At 40.2% G+C, this 22,879-nt stretch overlaps 1 protein-coding gene across 1 annotated transcript; it reads left to right on the forward strand.

The window, feature by feature from the left end:
- The first annotated feature begins 527 nt into the window (after positions 1–527).
- Positions 528–22,516, forward strand: hs3st3l (heparan sulfate (glucosamine) 3-O-sulfotransferase 3-like). The gene is made up of 3 exons (XM_088284882.1): positions 528–1,318; positions 19,777–20,006; positions 21,872–22,516. Exons 1-3 carry the CDS (start codon positions 855–857, stop codon positions 22,258–22,260), a joined length of 1,083 nt encoding a protein of 360 aa, XP_088141008.1. The 5' UTR covers positions 528–854; the 3' UTR covers positions 22,261–22,516.
- The last annotated feature ends 363 nt before the right edge of the window (positions 22,517–22,879 follow it).

Raw genomic sequence — 22,879 nt, forward strand, 5'->3', positions numbered from 1 at the left:
GGGAGTCCTTCAGGGATTGGTTCTGAGACCCTTCTTGTTTCCTATGGCCATGGACAGATTGACAGACTACGGTACCTTCCAACTATTATAGGTTGTCTATAAAAAACAACAACAACACTTTTTAGAGTACAGCACAGTCGGCCAAAACTCGCCTCTGCAGCTGACGCAGGGATTATTACTGTATATGCACTTAAGGCAACTTGTTTTTTGTGACTTCCTGATCCGTTGTATAATTAAACTTCATAAAAATACATTTAATTCTTTGCATTCTCTTTAATTAAGTTTAAAAATCATTCAAGTGACTTGCTGGAGCATTCCTATTTTTTTATTTAATTGCAAATTTCGATTGATTTCAATGAATGGAGGGTTGTTGATCGAGCGAAGTTTGTTACAGGAGGAATTAAAGAGAGAGGGAGGGAGAGAGAGAGAGAGAGAGAGAGAGACAGAGAGAGAGAGAGAGAGAGCGAGAGAGAGAGAGAGAGAGAGAGAGAGAGAGAGAGAGAGAGAAAGAGAGAGAGCGAGAGAGAGCTTTCCCCACGAGATAAACCATGCTGGAGAGTTGCAGAGTAATTCCGCGGAGGGGAATGGGTGACAAACACCTCTGTCGCGATTCGAATTTATTCTTAAAGTTTCCTGTTCACCACGGCGAGGCCACATCCTAGATGTTACGCCAAAACTAAATCAAGTTTGAGAAAGCGACTGATTCCGCGTGAGCGCACCGGACAAGGAGGATGGTGGCGCACAAGACGAGACTCCCTGCAAGAGTTTTCTTTTCTCATAGGAGCGATAGTATGACGGGATGTGAGCCGAACGCGAGGTAGAATGGCCTCTCATCTCACATGGATCTCTGAGGGATGGCAGCTTTTTACACGCATCATCACCATCTTCCAAACGCGGAATTGCGCAGACTTTTCCACCGGCTCACCATCGCGTCCTCTTTGAGCATCCTCTGCTTCTCCCTGGTCTACCTTCTCGCCGGGTGCTGCCAGTCTGGGATCGTCGAAAACTCTGACAGCAAGTCGAACTTGCTCGGGTTCCTCACGCCGGGATGGCCGTACGAGAGGAACGGGACCAGGGCTTCCAAAGTCGCGTCAGGGAGCGACGGTGCGTTCGCGGCTCAGGCCGGGCTAGAAGCGAACAGCTCCGGGAAGGAATGGACGGCCGCTCGGAGGTTACCTCAAGCACTCATCATTGGGGTTAAGAAGGGAGGAACGAGAGCTCTGCTAGAGTTTCTGCGTCTCCATCCTGACATCCGGGCTCTTGGTTCCGAACCGCACTTCTTTGACCGGCATTACGCACGAGGACTGGACTGGTACAGGTATGAGTGGTTTCCCCTGAACTCTTGATTGGAGTTTCACTTGTATTTTATTCCTATGACATTCTTAATGAGACTTAACTTCCCTGGTCTGGGTTTGGGTTCTGGGCACTGGATTTGCATATTCATGCATAGAATCATATTTTACCCAAGAAATCACACACACACACACACACACACAAAATACAGATTTTAATGCCTCAGGGCAATATTAATTGACAGTATGCTGCATGTGCAAGGTGCCTTTTGTATGAATTTAATTCATACCATGACCATACTTGTAACGCAAGCACTCAAATAATCTTTTCACATGTAAATGAATAGAAATGCCATTAATCTGTTACAGTCACTCAAAAAAAATTACAGATTTTTTTTTTTTTTTTTATGAGGAAAATCCTAGTCTATAATATTCTACTTTTTCGTAGTAGATTAATTAATTACATTGCAGGTTCTCTTGGTGTGTGTGACCTGGCCATGCACCGTGAGTATTATAATTAAATCATGCGGACACAAATGAAAAAAATGATTGTTTCCAAAGTACTTCAAGTAAGTCAGTAAGTTTCTGAAATATTAGTCGTTTTCACAGATAACAACGAATATATCATGGCGGTCCTATGAAAAACAATTATGTCCATGTTTTTTCAGATTTTTGTTATTTTTTTGTGAATGGGGTTTCTGCGTTATAGACATCATTAATGTGAAAATTGTACATACGCATTTTACACAAGCCAGCGATGATATGCTTCTGACTCTTCATAGGATTATGACTATCGATATACTTGTTTGCCCATCTATGGCATTTTGAATTGAGTGTTGGGATTATGCTAGCGGAAGGCAAAGTTGCATGGTTGGTAATTATCTTTGATGTATGTTTAGTTTGACAGTAAATGAAACTCGGGGTGGCAAAACCACTACAAGGTGAGATGTCTGATGGTGCCTTGCTCAAGTGCACCTTGGCAGCAACCACAAAGTAGACTAGCATCTCTCCAACAACAAGTTTTTTTTGTTGTTTTTTTAAAAATACATTTTATCATGAACAGGACTGGGACTGTGACATCCCCAATGCTGATGTTCTTACAGATGTGTCATTGGATGTTTACTTCATGATTTGAGGTCATAAATGAACGTTACATCAAGTATAATAATCAGTATAAGTAAGCATAATATGCGGTTTCTATCGACATGTGATTCCTGTCATCAGCATCTACTGCAAGTTGAGGCACCAATTAGCAGCCTCTATTTTTCTCATTTTTGTGTTTGCCTACCAAAAACGCTCTCAACAACTATTCTGCTGAGGTTTAGGTGCTAGTCAAAGAGACTGTGCCATCTGTCTACACCAATCTGTGCGTGTTTGTATATGTCTGTGTGTCTGTGTAAAGCAGGGTGAGAGCAAGGCCTGCAGGATGAGTCCTCACAGAGCTGCAGAGTAATCATCTCTGGAGCCCGAGCCAGATGTTACTGTTGTCATGTGGCTCTGTTCTCAGCCTGTTCCATCAAAACTTCCGATACTCACGGCATACACACACACTGAAAACAAGGGGACGAGCGGATCTGTCACTCATTACAAATTTTGTCATAAATTAAACATTACCTCAACACATAACTATTAGCAGAATCTCAAATTGACGCAATCTGCTTCTTTAAAATAGTGCATATTGCGCAATAAGTGCAGATAAAGCCCCCTAAATATGATCCCAATATGGAAGATTAAAACTGTACGCAAATCTGGACTGTGTCATGAAATGCTAACCAGCTTACTGTATATTGCTGAGACTCAATATTGGCATTGGCTCAATGATGTCAGCGTCAGCCTAACCTTGCTTACACACAAACACGCACACACACACTTACACTCACAACGAGTCATGTCAAGTTTTTCCACCTACTGTCAAAAATAAGCTACGACGGGCTGTACAGTATTATGAAAAATAAACGTTTCTTCGCTTTCTATTTCTGAAAATATGTCTGTGACAAAGTCATTCGGAATTTTACTAGATTGTGTTGTAACAGTGGGGCACACAAAAAACTTTGAATTGCCACTCCCGCCAAAACTGAGTGACATAAGTGACTGTTAGGCATGCTGTACTTGTTTGTTTTTGTATATTGTCGCTGTCCTGTGAAAAACACGTTTCTCCAATTTTTCATTTTTTAAAATTTTCACGTGTCTGTGTCGCGGAAACCCTATTAACGTAAAAAAAAGAAAGAAAAAACAGAAAATAATGAAAAACTTTTTCACAGAACTACAATGATATTTTGATCTGAGAACTTTTCCGGATGCACAGAGCGGTGGAGTGTCATTGCGAGTGAAGTGGATGCTGATTTTTCGCAATTGGTTGCAAAAATGTACACTTAACATTCGCCAACATTTTTTCTTATCGACTTCGAATTTTGAACATGTTCAACCCTGATGAGAAATCAACATCCGCTATCTTCGGCCTCAAGAGCAGATTAGAGCTATATTGTCATGATCACGCATGCAAGGTTTACCAGCGTAAATCTGGCATGAAGTGCGATCTAAATCTGCACAGAGACGCTTTAGGCCATTTGGTGTTAATTTTGCGTAACACAACATATTTTAAAAAGGGCAGTTTGCGCCATTGTGGGTATGAACACAGCTGACTTCATTTATTACCAATCAAAGTGGCTCTTCTGATTCTCTTTACATTTCACATGGAGACATCTCTGTGCGGAAAAAAGTGGCAGTGATCTGTCAAGTTAACGCAGCATTGTCAACAAAAAACATATGTAGACACCCTAGTTCAGTAGATCACTGGCATATTAAGTATGTCCGCAGACCTCGTGTATGAGTGAAGGTTATTATAGTCTATGAAAAGTAACAAAAAACAGAAAATTGAAATTGAGAAAAAAGATGTTAATAAAATAAAAAAAAAAATGAAAATGCCTTTACAAATGAAAGGTCAATGTCTCGTTCGAGAATTTCAGTTTACTTAACTTTATTACACATTACTTAATTAATACTTAATAACCATTTTTTTAAATCTCGGCACTCGACCAACACTCATAAAACAAATAAAAACTAATACTAAAACTAATAAAAAATATATGCGAATGAATTTTTGAAAAGCTGAAACGTAATTAAAACTTGCTCTAAAAAGCAATTAAAAGTAAAAAAAAAAAATACATTTAAAAACTAACGATGATGAATAACCTAATTAGCGCTCTCCATTACTTATTGTTTATTCATATACCGAATCACATGATTACTGTTCAATAGAAATTTCATAATTACACTGTCACAAGTTTCGCAATTACGGTTAAGTACTTTGCCGCAACCGCTTTTTTTCCCCTCAGTGAACTGATATGATCACATGAAGAACAATCAATGTTTGTAGCATATTTTGACAAAGCAATATTTTGGACCATTTAAAGCAGAGGTGCCCAAAAGGTCGTTATAAATACAAACTGAACAAATAAACAAAAACAACATGATGTCAGCCATTCATTGTTTTTGGATTTACCTTTTGATTCCCATCCTGGTTAACCAGTACAAGTGTTTGCCAAATTGATTTGCCAAAATGCTCTGGTCTCTGGAAGGCACTTTTTTTCTGAATCAGTTACTGAAATGCTACTGAATGTAAGTAGAGCCATAGGAGTATCCTTAAAAAAAACAATAACAATGTTGGCTCTGTTGCCTTTATTTGAGCGTGTGTGTATGTCACACCAGGTGATGTGAGTTTGACATCAGATTGTCACCGATCCCTGCGGGCCAGATGGAGCTCGCGGCATGTCGAGCCACTTGACATCGCTGTCAGCTCTGTCAATTAACCTCTGACTTCAGGTCACGATACAATGGGAGTTAGTGATGTGCTCGCACCACTTCATTAACAAATACGACACACCGAGAGTACACACAGAACAAGGGGTAACAGACGGGAATAGGATTGTTACATTTTGGCGGGCCAGTATGAGAAGTATACGTGTACCGGTACACAAAGTTAATTGATGAACTCAGATGGACTGACAAACAATCATTTGTGAGACATTGAAGGAGAACTGGTTGAATCTTATTGTTGTTTGAGTTATTGGTGAGGTTTCATTTAGGTCAGTTCGATTAAGCTACTGCTCCCATGCAACACTAATGAGGATAAGTGAAAAGAAATGGAAGTGTTTGGAGAAAAAAAAAAGTTTTGTGAAACTCATATTAGAAAAGGCAACAATGGTTTTCCAGTGCATGTTACAGTTGCTGTGGCACATGCATATCGTATCTGTCCATAGCGCCAGCTTCGCAGTTGTTCAACGAGATATATCAGTTACAGAAACAGAATGCCATATTGAAGACATTTTTTTCTTTAGCTTTTGACTCAACATGAGGCCGTCGCTGTTCTGCTTTTCTTCTGGTAGCTATTTTATGTGATTCTTTGAGTTTGTGTTCTTATTTCTGTCATAATTTGTATTTGTTATTTTTGGTTTAGTATTTGGTTTCATGTTTTGGCCTTGTTCATGTGTCTTGTCTCGTCTTGTCTATTGTTTCCACCTGTGCTCGTTTACCCAAGCCCCTGTGTTAACCAATCCGGTCCTTCCAACCCTCCGTGTCTTGTCCAGGTGCTCCTCGTTGTCTCGTCAAGTTGTGTGTATTTAGTTCCCTGGTTGCTTTCAGTTCTTGTTGGTTCATTGTCATTTTAAGTGTCGCTTGTCCCTGTCGCTTGTCCCGGTTGCCTTTCCCTGTTGCCGGTTCCTGTCGCCTCTCCCTGTAGTTGGTTTCCTGTCGTTAAGTTTTTACAAGTTCCTTGTTTGCCTTAGTTTTCTGTTTAATAAATGCCCTTTAAGTTACCCCTGCCTGGCTTCCCTGCGTTTGGGTCCTCACCTTCCTCAACCCTGACAATTTCCTGCTTATTTAAATGACGCCATATGGAAAGTATTTTGTTACAGATCCAGCTGTTGTGAAATACGCTTATAAATAAAGTTGTATTGTATTGCATTATTATTTTTTTTATTTGTCCAGTCATTTGCAGTGGCTGGTCAATAGAGGGAGGTAGAGCGCCGCTCCACTATGATAGTCACAGCATGACTTTCCTTGAAGATGAAAAAAATAAAATGAACATGAATGAATTTCTTAAATATAAAAATATTTAAAAAAAAAATGTATGTTTGTATATTTACGTATATTTATTTAATTTTTAGATGCACATGATGAATAGTAGTGATGGGGAAAATGAAGCTTCATGAAGCACTTGTGATATTTTTTCACTCGTCTGGATGGTACTCTTGTTTTAAAGAAAAAGGCAACTGATAGAAATTGATAAAATTTCCTAAGCATCTCAAGAGTGCCATCTCGAGGAGTAAAAAAATTGATTTTCCCACCATTTTCACATGGATGCAGTGTTCATACATATACATACATACTACATTGATATTTACTGTATTATTTGATTAACATATTTACATGTTAGTTTTCAATAAGGAACATCACAGTCAATGTAATTACTTTCACACCATACCAAGCTAGCATCATGGCTAAAAAGTTCAGCATACCATCCGCAGTCTTGGTTTCTTGGAAGAAAATTACACTCCCACATGAAAAAACTTATATATGTCAAATATGTCAAATATATGTCAATGGCAATAAATGAAGTGGGGGGATTGTGGTCACTTGTGTTTGAGGTTCAGGCAAAACCTCATTGGGTGACCACCATTATACTCACTTAATACAGATAACTGTACGTCACTTTAGTAGTATTTTGTCGTATTTTCAAAACAGTGTGAATATGACGAAAATGTTACTGATTATGGGTGAGGGGTATACAAAGTACATCTTGAACTGGACATGCAGGGCAGAATTTTAAAAGGCCTGTAGAGTTTATGAAAGTTTTATGCAAGCAGCTATTAGACCATATACCAGCGGGAAAGAACAGAAATATGTCCTAGAACAGAATGTTTTCAAACATATTATAAAAATCCCAATTCATAGGGCAGTCTCCATCAAATAGTGTGTTAGTGTCAGGTTGTGGTGACGTGGAGGTTGAGGAAGAAGAGGATCCAAAAAAGCAGGGAAACGAGACAGCGGAAATTTTAAAGGGTATTTAATTGACCAAATGAAAAAAGGCAAACAAGGGACTTGGAAAAAATAAAATACCAAAAAGTGCAAATGACTTGACTTAAGTAAACTTGACAAGACAGACAAGAAGAAAGCGGACGTGGACACTGACAGGGATCTCTGAACAGGACAACTGACAAGAACTACCAACACAAGAACTGAAAGAAAACAGATAACTCAATACAAATTGACGAGACAACAAGGAGCACCTGGACAAGACGCAAAGGGTTGGGAGGACCTGATCGGTTAACATTGAGGCTTGGGTAGAAGAACACAGGTGGACACAATTAACATGACGAGACATACCAAACACAAGGAAAAAAAAACATGAAACTAAACTCCAAAATCAAAAACAGATCATGACAGTTAAAAATTACATTCACAGGCAAACGTTGTGGGTGATGGCCACATTTCGATTTTGTGGTGCTATTTGATTGTATTTCAGTAAGTTTGAATATTGTAGAAAAAAAAAGATTTTTATTAATTTGTTTCAGTAGTTCAACCCAAAGGGGGAAATATATTGAGTCATTAAACCCATGGGAAATTTTTCAACGAAATCCTGACCTAATTACTCCATTAGAAATATTTTATATAGCTTTTTAGGGAATATTCAAATTTCTTTAGCTGGTGTTTTTCTTTTATTATTATTTCTTCTACTGCTCTAAATTTTGTACATAAAATAACTCAGGAATTGTTTCACCCTGTGCAGAATTAATTTTATACCGGGTTCACTTTTTGAACTCAACCACTGAAATAAATTAGGTTTTCCATCATATTAAAATTTGTTGCGACACACCTGTACATCAGTACTTTTTAACCCCATACTCCAATCACAAATGTGCAAGCTAAATCTTCATCAGAACTGCCCTGAAGCAGCATTTAGCTTCTTAGGGGCAATTGAGATCAGAGTCCCAAACAAAAATACATTAATGGTGTTTGAAGGGAGATTGGATCAAGGAAAGCACTGTGATAAACCCTGAGATGGCCTCCAAGTTTACTGCATACCGTGTTGTGTGGGATCGATACCTCTATCTCCTCTCTCTGACCTTGGGTTGACTCCAGCATTAGAGAGCTTTACATTGGTCAGCTCAGCTTCTCTTACAATTAGCAGGAAGCTTTATCCTGCAGCGGGATTATCTCCAACACTAGGGGTCATGTTACACGCAGCTCTTCCATCCCCGTAGCTCTGTAGGCCTCCATTAAAATTGCTTGGTTGAAAATTTACATTTGACGTTTGATGTTTTGTTGCTGATGGATTCAGGGCAGAAGTGAATGGAGTGGGAGATAAATTGCAGGGAGGAGAGCAAGAAAGCTCGGCTGGATTTGAGGTTGAAAGGTGACTACTGTTACTGCAACTTTGCACATCTGGGTTGACCTCTGCTTCAACCCTGCGGAATGTGATAAGCGCAAGTGTGTGCATTTGTGTGTAGTCTGACTTCTTCAGATTCTGTCGCAGACTGGAGACAGCTCTGCCCCTCCAGACAGCAATTCTGCTTGTATTTTGTTCTTGAGGCAACCAAAATGAACAAGAACAAAAACCAACGTATGGAGCAAGACAAAGGGCTAGACCACTTCACGCTTTATTTTATTAGTTTTCACAGGATTTTACAAGATTTTTTTCGTTAGAAATTGCAGCATTAGCATTAAATGAGCAGACTAAAGATTAAGATCAATATATATCTGTCAGTTTTAAATACACAACTTGAAATTCTCCATGTTTGATGTTTATCACAGAAAACTTAAATTTAGAGTAACACTAAATAATTTGAGGATTCCTTTGTGAAGAATTGTTTGCATATCTCAAGTTTGTGCTCCCAAGTCCAAGAAAAAAAATCAGCCCAATGTTGAAAAAAATCACAAGTTGTTTCACTTGTATATAAAGACACTACTGTACATTGCAAAGTACTCTGATAAAATAAACACTGTTAGAAATAAATTGTCCTTCAATGTTCAGTGTTAAAGTACTCAAATGGCTAAAATAGTAAAAGGTATATGGGATTAAGCTCAAGGTTGTTCTTGTGTGCGCCTGTGAATTGGCAGCCACTGACGAATTAACGGCTGTTAGAAAACTGCAGTTGTTTATTTACATTCAAACTTCAGCTCCTTTATCTTGGGCTGGTTTTGACTTCTATAGCACTACTGGGGGGGTTGGAACAGGTAGTGACCAGGATTTGGTTAGCACGATGGCCTCCTCAGTGCAGAGGTCGGTTCCGGCTCCGGCCTTCCTGTATGGAGTTTGCATGTTCCACCCGTAAATGCGTGGGTATTCTCCAGGTACTAGGCAGTTGGACAATGTAATGGGCAGCTGTGACGAAGGATATTTCCTGAAGTCCACAATCATCGATGCTGTATTGATCATGTTCAGCACCAAGTTGCGTTGGCTTTACCAGACTGCCTGATGTTCCACTTTGTATCGATATCTAGATGTTTGATAACAGGGAGCAGTATATATATATAGTAGTAAATATAGTATATATATATATATATATATATATATATATATATGCATGTACTTGAGTAATAGTTAGTTAGAATTTTGTCGTGGATCCTAAAATGAACCGGCAGTTAGTGCAAATAGGCAAAATCAGGAGTGATAAGACAGAATCTATGAGACTTCGACAGAAGCCGGGCAGCAGCGTTTTGAACTACCGTATTCCATGTACCAGATTCTAAACCACAGTCTCAATGAACAGGACTATTTCTTTTTAATTTTTTATTTCCATCTATATGGTGCGCTGGATTTGAAAACTCATTACTGTACATTGAGTGAAACAAACCAGTACAGCAAATAAGACAAACTTCCTTCCATTCCTTTTGTTATTTTTGGTTCAGCATTCAGTTTCATGTTTTTCCTTGTTTGGTGTGAGTGTCTTGCTCCAATCTGATTGTGTTCACCTGCGCTTGTTGTCGCCAATCAGTTCCTCAAACCCTTTGAGTCTTGCCCAGGTGTTCCTCATTGTTTGTATTTAGTTCCTTGTTTGCTTTCAGTTCTCGTTGGTCCATTGTCATTGTTCCTGTCACTGTTCGGGTCTGTCCTCCATGCAAGTCTCGGTTTCCCAAGTCAAGTCCTGGTTTTGTTGAGCCCTGTTATTTTGTACTTTTCTGTTTTCTGACATTCCCAGCGCCTTGTTTGCCTTTTTATTTTCAATTCAATTCCATTTAAGTTACCCGTACCTCGCTTCTCTGCATTTGGGTGCTCCTCAACCTCCACCACCACCTGACAACTTCTATTCGACTTCCATACTTATGGCGCACTGTCGATTTTTGAAAAAATTAAAGGATTCTAAGTGTGCCTTATCGTCTGAAAAAATACAGTAATTGGCGGAGGTCTGATGACGTTTTATTGAGTCAGGTGAAGAGAGAATAAATGTAGTCAAGACGTGAGGGAAGAAAAGCATGGATGATCATTTCTAGCTCGGAACGAGACACTATCGATCTGAGTTTGAGGAATATTTTTGAGGTGGAAAAAGCAGGAGTGAGTTGTGCTTTTGATATGCTCACCAAGAAGCGTGGCTTGATCAAATATGACACAGACATTTCTCAAATTAATTAAGCCACTTTAGGGGCTACAGTGTCAGGAGCAACAATTAACACATCTGTTTTGGGTTCATTCAAGTGAAGAGAGTTTCTATTCATTCAATCATTAATTAAAGTTAGACAATCTCGCAGTACATGTAATTCATGTGGGAACTACAACGGGAAATACAACTGAAGGTCACATGTGGTGTAAAAAGCCTTTAAAATTGCTATTGACATTTCTAAGTGGATACGTGAATAGTGTAAAAAGGAGAGGCCCTGAAATTGAACCATGATCAACGAGAATGTGAGGTCAAGCAGAACCGCAGAAATGCACAGGATCGTGCATTTGCCAGCATCAGAGACCATGTTTCTTTCAAATGTAAATGACGATAACCGGACTGAAATTTATCGAAAATCTTGTTCCTGTTTGAACAGGTGTGGGCAAGCTGCGGCACGGGGGCCACATGCGGCCCATTAAACGTTTTGATCCGGCCCGCCGAACTTGAAAAAAATGAAATTGATAAACCTTGTTAATGGTTTATTTTCTAAATACTGTGGTTTTTCAAAGACATATATTTTGTTGTAATGCTTTTGTTCACTTTCATTTCAAATTAAATGCTTTTTTTTTTTTTCTCCGATGAGGTGAGGTTACCAAAACACTCCGTTCATCTGCTCCTGGTCCGGCCATTCTGTCAAATTTGAGAGCCCATTGTGGCCCGTCAATCAAATAGTTTTCTCACCCCTGTCTTTAAAGCACAGACTAACTGGTCTGCCACAACTTTTAAAATTTTGGATACAAAGGGCAGCTTGGAAATTGACCAATAGTTGCTATGAACAGAGGCGTTTTTAAGAAATGCTTGAAATAAAACGAGAGAAAACCAGAAACCAGTGAGCAACTGAGTGGCGAGCAGTGCTGAAATTTTTTTTTTGCAAAGTTGTAGGCAGGATATCTAATAGACTACAAGAAGACTTCATTCCACACCAAAGATGCGCGGAGTCTAAAATGTCGTTTTTGTTGGAAGCAAATGACATTTGAATTCAACTAACAGTTCTTTAAAATGAAGCTGATGTACAGGAATTTTGTCTCTTTTGTTTAAATATTGTACTTCCAATAGCACAGTGAAGCACAGTGAAATGCTCCGCAAATAAGCCTCGCCTTGACCTGAGTTGACTTGAGTTGACTTGAGTCAGAGTGGCCATCCCATTGTATCTGCTTGTTCCCGAGACTCTGAAAAGTGTGTCGTCAAGATCATCCGCTGACAAAAAGAAAGACGAAAAATGACTCATTCTTTTCTGAATCATCTGCTCCAATGACCCTGTGATCCATCTGCAATTCATAATGCACTCATTAAGGGAGGCCGTTGGTGGCTTTGTGCCACCATGACACAGCGTTTGGAGCTACTTGTGTTTTTCCCGTTTCTACAATAGCATATAATTGCCGTGCAAATCAACGATGAATGCCTGCCTAAATATTGGACGTTCTGCACGAATCAGTGGGCGGTGAAAAAACTTTACTGAGAAGAAATGAATGTTCCTATAAACAAACCTGATTTGGCTTTCACCTTATTGTTTATCGTGTGATTAACTGGGGTTCAGGTGTGGTAGGTCCTGGATCTGTTTTTGAGGTGATCGTCACGAGGCCCTGACGGGTGGGGCCGCTCGGCTCTCATTAAGGCCCTCCCTCGAGACCCTGGGCACCTCCATGATGGATGTCTCTTGGAAGTGGACAGGGCACTGCCACAATAGACGGACCCCTTAATGGTCCCCCTTACAGAGGCAATGAGAGGCCTCCTAATAACACCCTCATACATACAGACTCATATTTATGCTCTCGGATTCGTACATCACACAGTCAATGCTCTTTTCGTAAATGTTTGCATATTTGATCCAGCGAAGCCTAATAGAACAATGCTTTGCTGCATATTCTAGCTGATGAACATATCACATTTTCTAACACACAGTGCATGACGCAGCATGCTACTGATGGGGCTCTGGAGGGTCCTGACTTCCCCATTTTCCACCTGCCACTCTTGTTTCCAGCTGAGCCCCATTGCTGCATTATTACCCAGTTTAATTCTCTGTCCTCTTGTATTCACACCTCCTTGTGTCCATCACACTGTCATCCTAGTGGACATAGTTTCTGTGTGCACCTAAGCCCCCGTGAAGATCAATATCCAGCGGCTTTGACAAGTCTAGCGTATAAACCCACCAGGGAGTGTAGATGAAATATTGAGAAATTACTAACTAAAAAGATCTTCCTCAAAGGCAAACAGCGGCTTATGATAAACTGCTGGCTAATCCCTGTGTTCATCATAATGGATGTTTGATCTCTCACTCAAAGTGCCAATTAATTCAGTTAAAAGTCAGATGGCTTTCGTCTGGGATTTCACCGTCACGTTACCAGATGGTTCTTACCAAGGAGAGAGAGACGGAACATGTTTTCAAGATAGTAATCAAATCAAGCATAGATTTGACAATCTGGAGGAATTCCACGCAAACAGGGATAGCATCTTGACGCTCAAAAAGTGTGAGACACGCAGTCTGTTAAGAGGTGGGAAATAACACTGAAGGAGCTCCATATAGAACAGGCGTGGACAAACTACGGCCCGGGGGCCACATGCGGCCCATTAAACGTTTTAATCCGGGCCGCCGAATTTGAAAAAAAATTAAATGAATAAACCTTGTTAATGTTTTATTTTCTTAATATTTTATAGTTTTTCAAATACATATTAATTGTTGTAATGCTTTTGTTCACTTTCATGTAAAATTAAATGTATTTTTTTTTCTCAGATGTGGTGAGGTTACCAAAACATTCCATCCATCTGCTCCTGGTCCGGCTCCTCTGTCAAATTTTAGAACCCATTGTGGCCTAGCAATCAAAAAGTTTGCCCACCCCTAATATAGAACATCAAATTAACATAATATTTGGGCATTGGCAAACTCCCTTTCCGGACAATGTGCATCAAGGAAATTAGATGTTTAAAATCTAACGAAGACGTGTTTAAAATGAACCGGTTTTCAACACGGATGGAAAAGTTTCAAAAGCAGAAGAAGAATTCAAGATCTTACTGAAAAACTTTCTCATGAATTGCAAAATAAACCCACTCATTCCCAGCCATCTTCCAGGCAATTCTCCCCCTTTTCTCTCCACATAATGAGGGGTGCGGTACCCCCAACCGTTTCCCCAAGACCCCGTCTACACTGATGCCAAATAGATGCAAATCCAGTCAAAGTGAATTCTAATAATGGCTGCCATCACTTTGTATTTTGTCACATCTATCGATAATTAAACTGCGCAATCATGGCTCGCATTCATTACAATTGGAGGACTACATCTTGCCGCATCATGTCTCACTGAGCATCACAACGCCACAGTGGCCCCATTGAAAGCAATGAGAGGGGCAATAGTTCATGCCTCTGTCTCAGGCAACCCAAAGCATGAATAGAAACGTCCCAGTTTTCCATTTTGAGACAAACACTCATACATATTTCCTCGTCATCAATGTTAAAGTTGTTGATTTTTTTTGAAGCAAGAAAACCTTTATTAGCCCTACAATTGTGACATTTGCATTGTTTCAGGAGTGGATAGGTCATTGCGTAAAATATATCATATCCATGCACAAAGTTTCCAATTGAATTTACCTAAATATTTAATGTTGTACACCAGAGTTGGGCAAAGTTTTTGATTGTCGGGCCACAACGGGTTCTACAATTTGACAGAGGGGCCGGACCAGGAGCAGATGGATGGAGTGTTTTTGTAACCTCACCTTATCCGAGAAAAAAAATACATTTAATTTTAAATGAAAGTGAACAAAAGCATTACAATAAAACATTTCTTTGGCACAACACAGTATTTAGAAAATAAAACATTAACAAGGTTTATTCATTTACTTCTTTTCAAGTTCGGTGGGCCGGATTAAAACGTTTAACGGGCCGCATGTAGTGTAGTGCCCACGCCTGTTGTACAGCTGCAGGCAGGAAGGAGTGGCAAAATATATCCTTTACTCTGTCAGACACTGAAGGCACTCTGCCGTACTGTCTGAGTGTCCTTTAAAAGGCCGGTAGGACTGTCCAGTATGGTTGACAATTTATCCATAATGCTCGTGTACCCCAAGGAGTCATCTGAAACTATCATTTGTCCCGAGTTGATATGCCACCTGCCCGGCAGACCACTCCATAGAAAAAAAGGCTGTGGTGTCCACAAAGCCATAAAAGCTCTTCAGGAGTGTCCTGAAACACTGAAAGCCCTCAGCCTCCACGGCAAAAAGAGGCTGCTCTGACATCTCCATTTAGAGAGCACCGTGGTTTGGACACCCAGATTCTTTTCCACAGCTAAGGGGCAGTGCCCAGCTTCAGGTTGTACAATTCCACACATCTGGTCGATGTAGGATTATTGGAGCCTGGACCTGCTGCCTTTCTCACCTTCACATCTTTTCAGCTGACTTCCCACCTGAGTGGATTTGTACGTACAAGGCAGAGCAGAAGGTTGGACACAGCAGGTGGAGACAACCGTAAAGGAGTTTGAGTATAGGAGTGGAGGCAGGAAACTAATCAAACCTCTAAAACAGGCGTGGGCAAACTACGGCCCGGGGGCCACATGCGGTCCGTCAAACATTTTAATCCGGCCCGTTGAACTTGAAAAGAATAAATGAATAAACCTTGTTAATGTTTTTTCTACCAAAGACATATATATTGTTGTAATGCTTTTGTTCATTTTAATTTTAAATTAAATGTATTTTTTTTTTCACTGATGAGGTGAGGTTACCAATACAATCTATCCACCTGCTCCTGGTCCGGCCCCTCTGTCAAATTTTAGAACCCATTGTGGCCCGCCAATCAAAAAGTTTGCCCACCCCTGCTCTAAAAGAACAGATTCAAATAATTTGCCCAATCTAGCCCGCCCCACATTGTGGATTTTGTGTGAACTGTGGCCTGAGATTGGGTATTTTTTAAACAGTTTTCACTGAAGGATATGTGGAAATAATCAGTGTTGTATCATTTCAATTTATTACATCATTCTTGCAACCATAAGGCAGACCGTATTAAAAGGCACTGTCTCAGTTACGGGAGCTATTTTTGTATTTATCATATTCATAAGGCTCACCGTATTATTGGGTGCAGGCACAGCAATCTTAAAAGATACGCTAGCATGCATGCTAGCGTATGTTTTTAAAAGGAATGCCAGATTCTCTCTCGTCATTGTCAGAGTCAGTCTCGTTGCCATGCGGCTCCTCAGAAATGATGACAGATTTTGCGAAAACTCCAATCACAGTGCAATAGGACATGTTGGCCCAATAATTCCCAATTCATTCATTAATTGTGGCGTAGCCCACCCGGCGTTGCCTCCTAGTCTTAAAGCTGTGTTCTTCCAATCAGTCAAGCGGCACGCTCATCAAAGTCACACAACATTTACAGACTGAAACTCAGTGCACACGCAAGGCACGATAAGGCGCCCTTGTCCATTTAGGAAATTTTATAAGGGCTTGGCGATAAACTGAAAATTTACCGTTACCGAAATGTATTACAGTGACCGACATAATTTTGCCCATGTCGGTAAATTCGGTGTCTAAAAAAAAAAAAAAAAACTGAAAAAGAAAAGTCTTTTCTGTCTGCGGCGATGTTCATGCCTCTTTAAGACTGCTACAGCGCATGTAGTCATGTGACACATGCGCTGTAGAAGAATGTAAACAGAAGACGCGTTCGTAGCAGGCGATTCAAATCCTGAAGCGGCTGACACGGCTGCAGACGAAGTAATGTTCGTTGAAATTGTTCCTGTCGCGCTTGTCCCGAAAAGAAGTTCGACATCTGTTGTTTGGAAATGTTTTGGGTTCCATAAAGACGATGTTTGAGCAAAAGAACATGAACTACAAAGTGCGTCGTAAGCACCTGAAACAACGCGTCCAACCTTTTCTTTTTCACCACCCACAACACACTTGGAGCTTGTGCTAAAATTTCAAAGTGAGAAGCAAGGTTCGACAAGTGACAGGGGGAATTTATCGCGCATTTATCGTTATCGAGGTAAAATTGCCCAATTTATCGCAATATTGATTTTAGGCCATATCGTCCAGCCCTAATATTTATTATTCTTATTTTTATCTGTTACTGTCACACACTTGAATAATTAAAGTAAAACACTTTAAAACAACAAACTAAAAACATAATTCTCGTACTAGAAATAGTGCAATTGCACATCCACATCAGTAGGTGGCAGTGGCACTCGCATTGTCAGTGTATGCAGAGAGAGTATTAGCTTCACTGAAGAGGTGCACTTGGAAAAAAATTGTAGACAAATTATGCTATTTATAGTCTTGATGGAAATTTGGGGGGGAGGGTGCAAAATATTTTCTTCTTCCTGGGTGGGTGTAAAAGGAAACAATTGAGAAACACTGCCTTACTGTGAATAGTTACAGTGTTGCTTGTGGATATAATAAAGAACACTATTGTCATGAAATTTCAAAAATCATCAGGAGAGCCTCATTCAAAATACACTCAACAATTCATGAATCCGAGCGAGTATAGAAGAATATTTAATAAATGTATAAATTAATAGATTTTTGTCTTTGTCACTTGATCACTCCGTCGGCCCAAACCTCCTAAAATGACACATCATCCTTTTTTGTTGTTCTTGAGGGCACTAATTAGTTCTTTGTGTTAAGGCAATGACATGGTGGAGGAGGTACGGGGGGGGGGTGCTCTTGGCTCCTGGCTATTCACAGACAGATTGCTAATGGGGAAGCATTTGTATCCACTGCCATCATTCCTTCATCCGTCACCCAACCCCTTTCATTTAGAACACTCTCGCAAACACACAAACATGCACTCATACACACCAGGGTCCTCATTGTCTGATAGCCAAACAAAAGTATATGTATCTACAAACAAAAAAATAAAAAAGCACAGAAAGCAGAGCCTGCTTGAAATATGCCTGACGAAGTGATTTGAAAATCTGTGTACATGAAGTATTTGTGTGTGCGTGCAGACTGTAAGGCATCTCCTACTCAGACTATTGGAAGGACAAAGGAAGTCTCATTCCGATCCGATCAAATGTGTTCACTGCTTGTGTGTATGCCAGATTCATAAACAGCTTTGGGAGGTGACTGTATTGATGGCGTCTTTAGTTACAAGCACATATGAAACCTTTGCCGATAAGAGAGGCACGACGAAGCATCCATATCTCCTCATGTGTCCCCAAACGTGCCCTTCTAACACTTTTCGAAGACATAAACATTAAAAGTTACCGATGACTGTGTCTCTGGTAAAAGATTATTGTGTATTATGTAAAAAACAAAAAAAATTTTATTTCCATCTCCTATGTATTTAATATCTGCAGCATGTTTATTTTGTTTTATCATCACACATACACCTTGGATAACAGATAGCACGGTTATTAAACGGAAGTCTATGCGAAGTAACTATTGCGGGTGAAATTTGCTTGTTCTTCGATCCTACATGGAACTGTTCTTGTTCCTGGAAAACAAAAATGTTGACTCAACTTATTTTTCATTTCATTTTTTTACATTATTATAGCAAAATTATGTGTTCATTCCAGTGTGGAGCTTCAGATGTAGTTAAATAATCCCTGAAGAAACATCTGGTCTTTTTCTCGCCATTGACTACAAGGCCTGCATAAATTACTTCCTCGTAATCACAGGCATTTTTCAGTTGTTCTACCTCAGTAAATGGAATCCAATAACAAAATGGCCATGGGCAATGAGGAAAATGTATTTGATCATGTCACACGATACTGAGAGATCTTTGTCAACAACTGACATATAGTGCATTGCTGTACATGTCTAATGATGGTAAAATGAAGCTTCACGAAGCACTTGTGAAATTCTTTACTCCTCTAGATGGTGATGTTGGTGTAAAGATGATGTTTAGTGCAAAGGAAATGTATTACATTTCCACTGCATCTGTAAACCAAGAGTGCAATCTAAAGAAGTACAAAAATATTATAAGTACTTCATGAAGCTTCATTAGTCCGCTTTATTAGTCCGTCATTACATCTTAGTACATTAATCATGCGTTCGCAATCATTAAAAATAAGGGATACTGATTCAGTGTAAGATGCTGCTCGGTCAGTCGGTCAGGTGTGTGTGGCAGGTGTGGCGGCAGATGTCTCTGTCTGGTCCTGTGGGGCCTCTTGAGTCATTTCTCTCGAAATGAGTCCCATCTGCTGGCCTTCTAGCTGGAGTCCAGACAAACGCATAGTTTGACATCCAGTCAGCTTTGCCAGCCACGTTTATGTGGTTGCTGTCCCCAATGTTAGCTAAATAATATTATCAATTCACACTTTCAGGGAGACACTCATTCGTGTCAGAGCCAGGCGTCAAACACGCCTGGCTGAATACAGCACACATTGGAGGAAATGAGCTTGTTGGGCTTTTTCTTACATAATTAGCACATAAAGATCAATGGCGGCACGGTAGACGACTGGTTAGCATGATGGCCTCACAGTGCCGAGGTGCAGGGTTCGGTTCTGGCTCCGGCCTTCCTGTGTGGGGTTTGCATGTTCTCCCTGTGCCTGCGTGGGAATTCTCCGGGTATTTCGGTTTCTGCTCACATTCTAAAAACATGCATGGCAGGTTGATTGGAAAATCGAAATTGTCCTTAGGTGCGAGTGTGAGAGCGGATGGTTGTTTCGTCTTTGTGTGCCCTGCGATCTGCTAGGAACCAGTTCAGGTGTACCCCGCCTACTGCCCTAAGACCACTGGGCTAGGCGCCGTCATGCCCTCGACCCACGTGAGGAGAATCTGACTAGATAATGGATAGATGGACAGTTTAAAAACAAACATTTGTGGTTTTAGCAAACAATTTTTAACAAGAATGAGTTTTACAGCATAAGATAAATGTGGGCTGTTACAAAATGGTTTCATCTTCATTGCAGGAGCATGATGCCCAAAGCACTGGATGGCCAGATCGTAATGGAGAAGACACCGCGCTACTTTGTTACCGTGGAAACGCCAGCAAGAGTCCACGCAATGTCACAAGAGGTGAAACTGATCGTGGTGGTGCGGGACCCGGTGACCAGAGCTATATCCGACTACACGCAGATCATCTCCAAGACTCCTGACATCCCTCCTTTTGAGAGCCTCGCCTTTAAGAACCATACCACAGGTGGGAGAGACGATTGCAGCAATGTGTTTTAGTACTCCAAACTCAAACCACGTTCAATGCATTTTTACTTCACTTTTTATAGCCTAGTACTAGAACATCACAGTTAAAATGTAATTAATTTCCCCCCAAAACAAAAAAAGGAAAACAGGGAGTTTATAAGGATAAAAAATACTGAATGGAAAAAAAAACATATATAAGGTCAATGAAACAAAAACAAACACTAGGAATTGAATCAGCATAACTGGGAGAAGGACTTAGAATATTTGAGAACTGACAGGAACTGATGTAGCAGCAGCAGCAGCAGCAAGCAACAGCAGCTTCCTTTAAGTTGCATCCATTAGTATGATTTTGTTTTTATTGTCATTAGTAGTATGTCGTTATGTAGTCTTACTTTGCTTTGTTTATTTCATTTGATGGACGATCAGCTTTTATACAAAGTATGTTGCAAGAAAAGAGCTCATGGGCATTCAATAAACAACAACAAGCCGCAGAAGCACCAGATGTTTGATACTCACCTCTCCACAATATTAACACTTTTCTAGTGCTGAAATCAGGTAATACTGAACCGATCAAAGACACAAATAAACCAGGGAACTAAATCCAGGCAACTTGACGAGACACAAGGGACCAGGTTGACGTGTATACATGGAAACAAAAAAACAAAACAAAACAACTACAAGCAGGACAAGACATGAACCACAAGAAAACAAGACAACAAGATGTGACAAAAACAAAAAACAAAAAATCCAAACAACCAGTGTTGGGCCGTCAAGACCTTCAAGGCCTTCTCTACTCGCCTATCATAATCAAGAAATCCTGATCATATTCTTCACATTGATGTCATATTATATCCTAGTGTTGTATTTTTAGTGAGAGTTTTTATCCAATTGGAATTCAGCTAGCTCGTGTTGCCAGGCAGATTTCACAATACCAGTAGCACGCACTATTTGTCCGAAGCATTCAGATACAATTGTGCGGGTTTCTGTTGTGTCTCATGAAGGCCTTTACAGGTGATAGACGGTTGCGATAGCCAATCAGATCACAAATTGGTTACAATGAGCCCTCGCGCTGGCCTTACGATGAATGTGATGATGCGTTTTGTGATTGGATATTCACTCGTGAGGGGGCAGTGCTATGTGGAATCAACACATCCGGTAGTCGTAACTGTCGATGTTAGAAAATCTAAAATAAATTCTTGCTTTTTTAAACCACAATGGCCGAAGCAGGGAAAAGTGTGGATTTAATTGCAGATACACTTGTGAGGCCATTTTCAAGACGGAACTTTCAAGAGAATCTAGGTCGTCCAACACTCACTCACTAGTGTGTAAGTGTCTTTCTGTATATTATTTCTCCGGCTGTAGTGTCATAAATAATGGTATTAAGAGGTTGATTTATTCAAGTCGGACTAAGTACGACTTCACTGAAGGCCTTGGTCTGAAATGCACGGCCCGCCACTACAAACAACAGATACACATGACACAAAGTTGTTGCGAGTGTAAAAAGGTCAGAAGTAGTAGTGATTCCATTGTTTGTTCTTCTTTATTCAATCTAAGGAGACAGGTGACATGATTTGGAAAAGGAATCAGAGAAATTCTGCTGATATGCAGAGCTTTGTTGCAGTGATGGACAAATGAAGCTTCATGAAGCACTTGTGATAATTTTTTGCTCCTCTAGATGGCCCTCTTGATTTAAAGATAAAGTGGATATTTAGTAATTGTCCATTACACTAGCCTTTACCTTTAAACCAAGAGCCTCATCTAGTGGTGCAAAAATATCACAAATGCTTCATGAAGCTTCATTTTCCCATCACCACTCATCAGACTGGCAATGTTGATTTTCAGCGCTGTCATGCATCTATGTTTCAGGTCAGATTGATGCTCAGTGGAGCCCTCTATGGATCGGCCTATACGCCCAGCACCTGGAGCGATGGCTGGCCTGGTTCCCCCGCAGTCAGGTCCATCTGGTCAGCGGTGAAAGGCTCATCTCTGATCCAGCTGGGGAAGTGGGGAAAGTCCAGGACTTTCTGGGTCTCCAGAGGATCGTCACAGACAAACACTTTTACTTCAACAAAACAAAAGGCTTCCCTTGCCTGAAGAAACCCGAGGGGAGCAGTAAACCCCACTGCCTGGGGAAGACCAAAGGGAGGATGCATGCCTCAATCGACCTGGAAGTGATGCAGAAACTGAGGGATTTTTACAAGCCCCATAACCAGCGTTTTTATCAGATGGCGGGGCAGGACTTTGGATGGCAGTGAAAATGTCAAATAATATTTTGTTAGCACTGAAATCATTAAGAAAATATGCTTATGAATCCCATGATTATCCACTGATGCTCCTTTTCCACTGGACGATACTCACCTCTCCACATTATTAACACTTTTCCAGTGCTGAAATCAGGTAATACTGTAATAGGTTTTATTTGTAGTACATAGCCGTGGTTCCAAGCACAGTGAGTGATACATGATACATGACTAGAAATTACAAAAATAAACACAGGCTTGCGTTATCTTATCCTGTTGCTGCTCATTCTTCCCTTTAGGGCAATTTGTCTTATTTGGCCAAGGCCACACGCTGACAAGTAAACACTGTAGAGGAGGTCTGATCAATGTGTTTTTTTTTATTTTTATTTTATTTATTTATTTATTTTTTTACATATAATTACATTGGTTTTATTTTGAAGTGGAAAACTGAAAGTTCCAAATCAAGGTGAGTATAGAGCCAAGTGGTAAAGTGAAAGTATATGGACTGAAATATTGGAATACTTGTTAAAACACTTGGAAGTAGTGAAAAGGGTTTGAGTTCTTCCACAGTTCTTTCTTATACAGTTTGGCTGGAACAGGTCCCAACACAATTATCCAAAATATCGTAAGTGTG

The sequence above is a fragment of the Idiotropiscis lumnitzeri genome, chromosome 20 (assembly GCF_059441095.1).
Source record: "Idiotropiscis lumnitzeri isolate Australia: NSW breed Sydney's pygmy pipehorse chromosome 20, RoL_Ilum_1.0, whole genome shotgun sequence".
In the NCBI taxonomy this organism is placed as follows: Eukaryota; Metazoa; Chordata; class Actinopteri; order Syngnathiformes; family Syngnathidae; genus Idiotropiscis; species Idiotropiscis lumnitzeri.